This window comes from Bactrocera dorsalis, chromosome 5, assembly GCF_023373825.1.
Source record: "Bactrocera dorsalis isolate Fly_Bdor chromosome 5, ASM2337382v1, whole genome shotgun sequence".
NCBI classification, from domain to species: Eukaryota; Metazoa; Arthropoda; class Insecta; order Diptera; family Tephritidae; genus Bactrocera; species Bactrocera dorsalis.
Genome location: NC_064307.1, coordinates 71,634,272 through 71,644,603, shown reverse-complemented (window position 1 = coordinate 71,644,603; position 10,332 = coordinate 71,634,272). Strand labels below are relative to the sequence as shown.

General features: G+C 37.7%; 1 protein-coding gene across 2 annotated transcripts in view; it reads left to right on the top strand.

Moving 5' to 3' along the window:
* Positions 1-1,033: 1,033 nt before the first annotated feature.
* LOC105229462 (neuronal membrane glycoprotein M6-a) overlaps positions 1,034-10,332 on the top strand; it is a 56,823-nt gene continuing 47,524 nt past the window's right edge. The window contains exon 1 of one of the 2 annotated variants that reach the window (XM_049458225.1): positions 1,034-2,873. Coding sequence is in view for 1 of the 2 variants with exons in the window: in XM_011209770.4 (XP_011208072.1) it covers positions 2,870-2,873 (4 nt within the window). In the remaining variant the exon portion in view is untranslated. The remainder of the gene's footprint in view (positions 2,874-10,332) is intronic. The other variant, XM_011209770.4, reaches the window with a different exon arrangement.

The window sequence follows — 10,332 nt, the reverse complement described above, 5'->3', positions numbered from 1 at the left end:
ATCAATTTATTGCAGAAAATGCGAAACGATGTAAGGTAAAATGCGGTAAGTACTTATGACATATTAAAATAATTATTTTATGATATGATTTATTATGATTTATTTTAATAGTTAATAAAAAGCTGTTTTTCTTCTTCCTTCATAAAGGTATGGCAGATATGCTGGGATGTTCATGATTTATCGCAGTTTTGAAACCAATGTCTAACCTTCAGCCGGATATGCTTTTCTTTACAATTATTAGTGCTGTAATTTTTTAAAAGGTAAGAAATTAAAGAAGAATATTAAATTACACAAACTAATATAATTTATAATTATTACTATAAGTTAATAATTTTCACATTTTGCGTACGATGTTTAGCATTAATCTCCACAAAATCTCATCATTATTGCCAGCACTCAAACTGCGTAGAAGTTTAAGCGCTACTGTATTTATAAAATTTGGCGCAGCAGTAAAACAAAATAAAATCACGAAATAAGTGTTATCAGAATTCAAGTAGATGCAATTTAAAAATCAAAAATACATTAAATTGATCACAATAGTATTCCATATATTTAAACGAATCTATTTTTAATAATATTTTTTTTTCTGTGGAAAACAAACATCAACCACATACCCCTCAGCCATTTCTAACTGTTTTTGTTTTACTGTATTGCATTCTTATTTGTATGTTCTCTGGTTGCATTTTGACAGTTTAAAAAGTGTGTAGTAGTACAAGAATTATTATAAATTGAACTCAGCACAGCGATTGGACACTTTTGTGGTAAAATCATGACCGAGAATTTTATAAATTACTCTTTTTTTTTTGCTTTTAATAGTCGTTGCCTAAAAACCAACTGTTATCAAACATGTTCGTGTTGCAAGTGCGCAATGAAACCGGTTTTTTCGAGTATTTCATATCAAGTGAATGTAAAGTGATTTCGTTACATAGTAACTACCATTGCTGCTGCTTCAGCAAAACGCAACTTGCTGCTGCTGGCCAGTTATTTTGCCTGTTGGTTGCTGCTATTGGGTTTTGTGTTGCCAGCGCTTGCGACAGTCTGTGTGCAACGCTTGTTGATGGTGGTAGTTGTTTGAAGCGGCAATTGACACTCTATGCCAGTAGAGTCAGTGACTTTTCGACATTCGAGAGAGGAAGTTAACGTTGTGACAGTTTAAGATGACGGAGGCCGCTCGTTAAACGTTTTGCCGCGTTCAAGTAATTATTGGTGTGTTTTGTTGTGCGGTGGTTGAAAGTTATAAAATAAAATTGTTCTTAAGTGAAGCACAAAGCATTATTGAACAAATGGTGGTTAGTTGGTGCTGTTACAGAACGTCAAAGTTGTAAATACAAGACGCTGTGTTAGTGCGTTTGTGCAACATTCGCAAATTAGCTCTAATGGCAGATGTGGAATGAATTAATGACACCGTTTCGAAATAAAGTAAATATGTGTACTAAAACATAAAATCTATTAGTTAAATAGTGAAACTTGAGGTTAAGTGTGAATGTAAATAAAATAATAAAAGTTAAGAAATATAAAAAACACAAAGAGAGATCAAAGCTAACGAGTCTTCATTGCATAAAAAAATTATAATATTTACACATACAAACATATGCACAAATACTGAAGCAATAAGAATATAGTAAGTGCAAAGCAATTCATAGCGTTGCATTCCATTGGATTATGGAGTAAATATAAAACATAAATATTTACAAGCCCGTTGCCAAGCTAACGCGTAAAAGCGAAAACAAACAACAAAAGGGAACATAGCAAACAAGTGTTTTCATACCATTGCACCAACTCTGCCTGCCATTTTCTTATATATGTACGTGCATGTGAAAAGCTGCTGAATTAACACAACAACAAATAAACCGTGCGATAAAGGTGCGCAACAATAAAATAAAAACACAAGAAATAATAATAAGTAGTGCAAATAACCGTAGCGTAAAGCGAATATTTAATAAAATACTCCATAACAGTAGAATTATAAAAGAAAATAAGACAATAAAGTGAAAAATAAAATACAAATGCTATAAAGCACAGCCAAACCACGATTGAAATAACAAATAGCAACAACAGCCAACGAAAACGGCACCCACAACGCCAGTAATGAGTTGAATTTGGGCGAAAAACACGTTTGCCTTCACCGCGTTCAGCGCGTCGCGCTTACACGTACCAAGCAATCTATAAGCCATACACTTAAGTTCACATCGCGTGGCTGCGCGCGGTTGCAGAGTGTACACTATACCCACAGCACTCCTGCACACACCTAACCGCCGCTCAGCACAAAAACAACGGGCGCCTTAAGTCAACCCCATCACATTCTGACCAATTCGCTGCACAACAGTCAGCTGAACTGAGCAAATTAACTTTGCTCTAAGCGTGGAATAACGCGCACACGGCGTGCTCTCGCTTGATTTGCGTTTGAGCCAACCTGTCATAGTACGCGCATATACATACATACGTGCATATATAGTATATACGAATACTGTCCGTGTGTGTTTTACCTTTTTGTCGTAGCACCGTTGCTGCCGCTCTGCGCTTATTGAAGTTTTCGTGGCTTTAACACCTTTGCGCGAGCTTAAATACCAGCGTACAGTGCCTAATTCTCATATGTGCGCTTGTGTTTGTGTTAACGCGTTTCACACACATGCATATGCACGTTTGTTTATACTCACACCTAACTGTGGACTTGTGTGCGCGAAAGAAATAAAAAAGTGTTGTAGTAGCGGACTTTAATCCGCATGTGTTGGTGTATTCAAATATTAATACTGAAAATATTGGAGCTCTCGCAAAGCAGCAATACATATAGGCATAGATATTGAAATATACTGAAATTCGCTGTATAAATTTTCCGACAGCACGCACAGAAAACAAGAGAACGTTTAAAATGGGTAAGTCCACTTGCGGTCAACAGCTAACGCCCAAACTATTATTTCTTACTATTTTGTTGTAGTAGTATAATATCAATGTAAATATGTTGTATGCATTAGAAAAGTGTTAATTTGTATGGTTAATATCGAAAAACTTTTTATTATATAGGTTTATTTTGTTGATCACAACGCATCGACGTTATATTTGATATATTTCTTGCGCAAATCTCATCACTGAAATTACAGTGCTTGTGCTATTCGCATAATTTCTAGTCAACTGACTTTTTGCTTCATTTATTATAAGACTCAATTTGATCCTTTACATATAAATGGAAAATAAGCCGCGGCATCCATAGATCAGATCTAATTTATCCAAAGGCCCTAAATTTCATAAAGGTCGGTTAAGCAGAAAAATAAGTTATAATTATTACGTAAAGCCAGTCCTACAACGTCTAAAAATTCAAATCTTTGACAACTTGTTCTGGGAGTAAGAAAAAAACAGTCGAGTTCCTCTCTTTTAGGCTTTATAAATTATTAATTAATGTTTTTAGGACCTTTAAGTACCTTAGGGCAAAAACATTAATTTTTTGAAAAATAACCACTGGGCTAACCACTTTCTGCATCATATTCTCATTGTAAACAATAGAAAACGTTAACTATTGCTGCACCGAAACTATAATAACAGTTTAATTTCTTATGGTATAAAAGGGTATAAAAAATATTTATATTATTTATATATACCTCCGACGATTCCTTCTGGGGTTTTATTTTTTGTTTTAAAAAACGACTACTCACTATTGGCCCCAATAGACCTTTGATCGGGGTGCAAATCTCATTTATTTATCACTCTCATAGTCAGTTCGCCTTTTTTAATTTCACATAATAACACCTCAAAAACTGCTTTCAACGAACAGCTGTTACAATTTTTATACTTCCTTTCGCTTTATTTTTCACTTCCAGGTAGGAGCACAAGTATGCATCTCCTGAACACCAACATTCTTTATTGACACACACAAAATTGGGCACATCTGCAACATGCCGTTAAACACGAATCTTACATTTACAGCCACATTTTGACGTTAATTCAATTTTATTTCCCCTGCTTTGCTTAATTTCCGCAATTCCGGTGTGTCTACGCACAACCGAACGCCATCTTCAAATAATTTAATTTCCTTCTGCGAAAAGTATAAAACAACAAGTTACAAATGCAACAAAAAAACTACAATGTGGTATATTAAACCAGCAAAGGCAGCGGCAGACAGGCAGGCAGCAAGCCAGCCAACTATAACGGTAAAGTTGTAGCCAAACGCTTTGAGGCAAGAGTAAATTTCTGACTTTGCTGGAAATTAAATTGAATTTTTGGCCAAAAAATAAATTTATACGTGTACACTTTTGTTACTTTTATTGTTGTTGCATTAAAGGCAGCAAATGAAAGACAACAAATCGACACTGTGGTTGTATGAACTTCACCAGTGCCGTCTCGCCGCACAGGCTGACACTGCAGCACGTTGCTTTAAATGTTCAAATGTCATCCACCGTCATGAATGTGTACCGTTACTTGCGTACCAGGACGCACTCTCATACACATTTTTCACTGCCAACACCGGCGTTGAGTTTTTTGCCTTTACGTCTGCTGCTGCCACTCAAGCACAATGTAATTCGAAACTTTCCAAAAAATGTGCGTGAAAAATCCTTTGTTTTCGCTTTATTTACCACACGTTAGGCATCCCTTATTGCGCAGGCAGCGAACCCGAAGTCAAAAGTCGGTGTGGGTGCGCTGAGTAACAACTGTCCTGCCATATCCTAATTGCGGGCTGTCTGTTTTGCGTTGATCCGCTGCGCCAGAGCTTAGCTGGCGGCGTTTTTTAATTTTAACGTTTCTTTTTTTTTAAGTTTAGTGTTTTCTTTTTATTTCTTTGCATTTTTGATTATACTGCTAGTCGTTTGCTTATTCGCACAGTGCAGGGGCGAGTTAGTCAAGCAGGGAAGGTCTTCGCTCACATTATATACAAGAGTGAGCATATACGAGGACATATGTATGTACACAATCAATATGTTATTGTAATTGTTGTTGTCCCTAGCACTCGAAAAAAAGATTCAAGAATCGTCGGTTACCTTTCACTCGCAATTTGGGTTGATTTTTTGATGATTTACAACCGCAGCAGTGCAAGAGCATTATAAAAGTACCGTTAACCAGTGTCGTGCCACATTTGTGCCTGCCATGTAAGCACGTCGCAACTACATGCACAACGAAATCGTTGGCCACAAATTGTGTTCCTGTGCTTTAACTTGCATACGCATTCTTCTTCTCTCTCTCTGCTTATCCCGCTCCTGGGGGAATCCCCTTAAGCGCTTGTCTGGTGTACTCACGGAAGTATGTTTGTGCATATGCAATGGATATCTTTGTATACTCTGGAAAGCTTTTACTTTTGATACCCCTAACAACTTCGGACACCCTATAAATATAAACAAATGATGACGAGCCGAGTCGATTTTATCAAGTCCGTCCGAATTAATCACTCAGTTTTTTAGATATTGATCTGTAATTTGGCACACGTTCTTTCATTCTTAAGAAACTGTTCATTTGTTGGAACTGTCGATGTCGGATCACTGTAGCATATAGCTGCCATATAAACCGATCGATCAAATTCAAATTCTTGTATGAAAACTTTTTTATTTGACAAGATATATTCACCAAATTTTATCCGGATTATTGGCTAAGCTAATAGTATAACTATCAAAGAAATTGTTCAAATCGCGTCACTACAGCGTATAGCTGCCATACAAATTGAACCATAAAATCCGGCCTTTGTATGGTAAATTTTTTCTTTCACTAGGTATCTTCACGAAATTCGGCATGGATTATTATCTCAGATCGTGCTACAATCTCCCAAAATATTATTCAGATCAGACCACTAAGCCATACAAACGGACCGAACAAAATCGGGTTCTTGCATGGAAACTTGTTTATTTCACTAGATATCTTCACGAAGTTGTACAAGGAAACGGTACAATCTCTGAGATTTTTTTTAGATCGGACCACTATACCATATAGGTGCCTTACGAATTTATCGAATAAAACCAATTTCTTCTGTGGAATATTTTGATCTGTGAAGGACATTACAACTTCGATGCAGCCAAAGTTAATTTTTTTCTTGTTGCCCTTTGCCTTCCACACATATTTGTACATATGTATTGGGACGCTTTTTATTTAGCAAACCAGCCGTGCCGCCACACATCAACGCACAAACACACCCTTACAGGTATTTGCTTTTAACCGCCCGAGTTTTTGGCGCTTTATTTACATTTGTTCTTGACCACTTTTCCACTCAACATTGGCCCGACGCTGTTTTCGCCTGCGTTCATGCTATGCGTTTTTATTTTTGATAGCACACAACGGAATCCCCATTTACTTTATTTTACTTTTCAGCTTGTGCAATCAGTTTGCTGTTGTTGTTGGTTGTTCATATGGACTACCATGTCCCTACTAGCTTTTTAAAACCATTTGCGCCATTGCTCAATTATATGATGTTGGTTGTGATTGCGTTTTTACATTGGTTTTTGCTTTCAATTTAATTCATTGGCTCTCAACCCCCCTTTGCCGCCGCCCACCACTCCCACATGTGTTGCAGCGTTGCCCAGCCATTTATCCATTATGCATGTGAGTGCTTGTTGTGCCCGGAATTGCTCTTCAGTTGTTCCCAGCACTCCCTTTTGTTTCGGGTTATCGTACATTATTTGTTATTTGTTTGTTGTTGTGCAGTGCTTTTCGGTAACTCTCTGCGCTCGTGGATTCTTGTAACAATTGTTTCCACTTACACTCAATTTCAATAAAAACAAAAACACTCATATGAATAACAATAACAAATGCATCTACAAGGGAAGAAAGGCACAACAAAAATAGCAAAAAAAATGTATACAATTACAACAACAATTACAAAACAAAGAGAAGTAGCTTGCTTATGCTTTTTGCCATAGTTGCAAGGAACGCTCTTTACAGTGTGCTGGAATGATTAATCAAAACAGGCAATTAGCAGGGTGTTATTCAGCTTTTTGTCTTCGGAATTCACTGAATTATTGAAAGTCATGTGTTTCTCCACAGATTTGTCCCCATCTGTGACCATTAACTGTTGTCACATGTACCACCAGAGTAGTACATGCCTTTGCTCCCATTGTCCACTATATAATTATCAAGGGTCTCGAATTGAAAGAACTTTTCGTTGGATTCCGTTCAACGCTTCTCACATCTCTTTCAAGATTTGACGCAATAGGGTCACAGAAATCTTCTGACCATGGTCTTAGCCTGTTCTGGAAGCCAGTCCAACGCTCCTGTCTTTAGAAAAAAAGATTAAATAGAAATCTAATTAATGTTTCATAGTAAGCTGCACCTCTGGCAAACTTAACCTTCCTCTATCCCTAAGATTTGATTATTTTTTCACCTTCTTGTCCATTGTATTTACTCCTCTTCATTATGCGCCTTATTTCGCCCAATTTACACCACTGTCAATTGACTTCGTCATCTCGACGATAATCACCATTTGTGGTCGGTCGTCATCATTGTATGGTCCGCAACGTCATCGCCGTCACCGCCAGCGTCAACAGCGCCATCTTCCAATTAAGGCGAGCACGTACAGCGTTGTATGCGATAATACTTAAGGAAAACTGGTTTTCTTCTACACAACAACGAGTTCTGAAGTAACAGCAACATAAATGCTCAGCACGTCCGGTACACCGTACCGCCGGGACAACTAGTTAACTTAGCGGCTACAACATTTTGGTGACTAGCAACTCGTTCATTTGTCGTTCAAACAAGTTTCAATCAACCAAACAATCATTATTAATTTAAACATCATCATGTTGTCCAGCTTTATTATCATTGGCATTTTTTGATGTACTGTCTATGTATAAGTATGTGTGCTTAAAGGGTTTGATATGTGCGTGCTTTGGTTCTCATTTGCGGCCGCAACTTACATACAACTTTGCTTTCATTTAGCTAGTCGGCCGTTCGCTCACTCACTTACGTATGGACGCACACACACCAAGTCACTCCAGCAATTGTCTGCATTTGGCCCTGGTTGTAGGTTTTCGGCCGTTCTTCCACTTCACTTACGAACATGCAACTACTTTATACTTGTATGTGTGTAGTATGATACTTGAACAGTTTCAGAGTTGTTGTTGGTGTTGCGCTATAGGCAGTTTTGTTGTTTTTTGTTGTTGTCAACATTTTTGTAGTGCGGTCATTTGTGTAAAGCTATTTGCGATCCTTTCCTGTTACCGCTTATCCTACACCACTCCACCGACTGATAATCCACACTTTCCCCTTGTGCAATAATCGTTTGGTCTGTCGTGTTATTGCCGCCATTATTGTTGTATTCGATTGTCCATCGTCATCAGTGTACAATAGAGGCCATAGTTTAGCTCCCCAACCGCAAGTTTTTCTCCAGCCCCAATCATGCAACGTTTACTAATCTGCGCTCTTTAAGACTTTTCGTGTTTATCTAGTTATTGTTGTTGTATTTGTTATTGGCCTGATTTGATGTAGCCCATTTGTGCGCCTATTTAGTTTCGACTTGCCAAAGCGTTACAATGAATTGCTATTTTATTGGCATTGAATTTAATTAAGCAGACATGCCAGCTAACAGCTTCTGCGGCTTAAATCCCATTAAAAGAGTAGTAAATTGCTAAAATTTAATAGCAACGAAAAAGTTTACTATCACTTCGTATTTTGGCTATACATGAAGGCCCAACTAAATTTATGCCCTTCGCCGTCAATATTAATTTAAATAACGAGCTAAGCCGATTTAGCCATGTCCGTCTGTCTATCTGTATATATCCGAACTAATCCCTCATTTTTTAATATATCGATCTGAAATTTAGTACACTGCTCAGTTATCGGAACCGCCGATATCGAATCACTATAGCATATAGCTGTCATACAAACTGAACGATTCAAATCAATGTCTTGTAAGGAATTTTTTATATTTGTGAAAGGCATTACAGCTTCCGAGCAAACGAAGTTAACGTTTATACTTGATATTTCTCAAAACTACATTTCTCAATTTTGTTTGAAGGATTTCTCTGAGATAAATTTCTTTTCTTCTGTAATATTTGTTCTTAATTCTAGAAAACCGCCGTTTTCAGTCTGTCTCACTAGGTGTGCTCCTTAAACTTAAAACTAGTCTACATTTATGATAAGACATTGTAGACTCAAATCTTGTCAGTCTACTCTACCATTTGCAGCAAATTCGTGACGTCTTCTTTCAATTCATGAATTTCGTGTCTTTACAAATCAATACCCATAGCGTATATCGCGCATAGGTATGGCACATTTTTTATCATTTCACCCGTACTAAGCCATGGAGCTTACCAAACATCGTATTTTTCATTAAATCGGATTTTACGGCGCAGACTTAAATTCAAAGCAAACAAGCGACTTTTTTGCTCCCATTTACCTACGCTTTCACTCTCAACACCTGGGACTGTTGCCTGTTGGCGCTCGATTGCTGACAGTTGGCTGCTGGCTGTCGTTTTGTTGTTGCTGTTGTTGCACGTTGCTGGTTGTTTAACTGTTGGTCGACTGATTGCTACTGTCACCGCTGTCGGTTGTCGTGTTGACATTTCATATTGCGGTTGATTTTATGCTGATTTTGTGCGGATTTTGGTTGAGCAGCACACCTTGCAGCTGATGTTTTTGCTGTTGGCGCGACACGACTCGCGGCTAGCGGTTAGTCTGCCATTGTGTTTGCTTACGCGGCAAATTTCGGGATTTAACGGTTAAGCAGCAGAAAAATTACGCAAATACATACATACGTGTATATTTCATACACAAAAAAAATTTAAATAAAAATGTTCATGAAAACCAACAAAATATACAGCATTAAAGTATCAAGCGCGTCATGAAAAGAACAGCCGAACTGACAGTAGGTATCATACAAACGAGCACCCACATCAGCTGGCGGTTTAATTAATTTAATTATGCGCAAAGTCGCACAGCTTGCCGAAACAAAACTCGTAACCCTTTAAATTTTACGACACACTCAAAGCAAAAATAAAAAAGAAAGTAAATAGCATTAAAAGAAGATACCATAAAACCCTTTAGAGTTAGTCATTAGTGTGTAAAAACATAGAAAGCGTAACATTTTCGACAACAGCCAACTGGTTCATCAAGAAGTCACAAAAATGCGCCGAAATATGTTTGCAATCGACATTTTCATCATTTCCCACTTGTTTGCTTTTCATTTGGTTTGCCTTGTTTGCTTATGCAAATATATTCGGGTATATCATATTTTGTTTAGACAAAATGCCTGCCCTCATTTTGGGTTTACTCTGCTTTTTATTTCTTAATTTCAGCAAGCCACTAGTCCTCCAACGCTGGCAGGGTAAGCTGATTGGCCCGTCTTTGTGTACTAGGCGCGCAGTGGCGTGCGTACGCTACGGGCATTTCAATTAAATTCCCAACGCTCGCATTCCTAACGCTCTT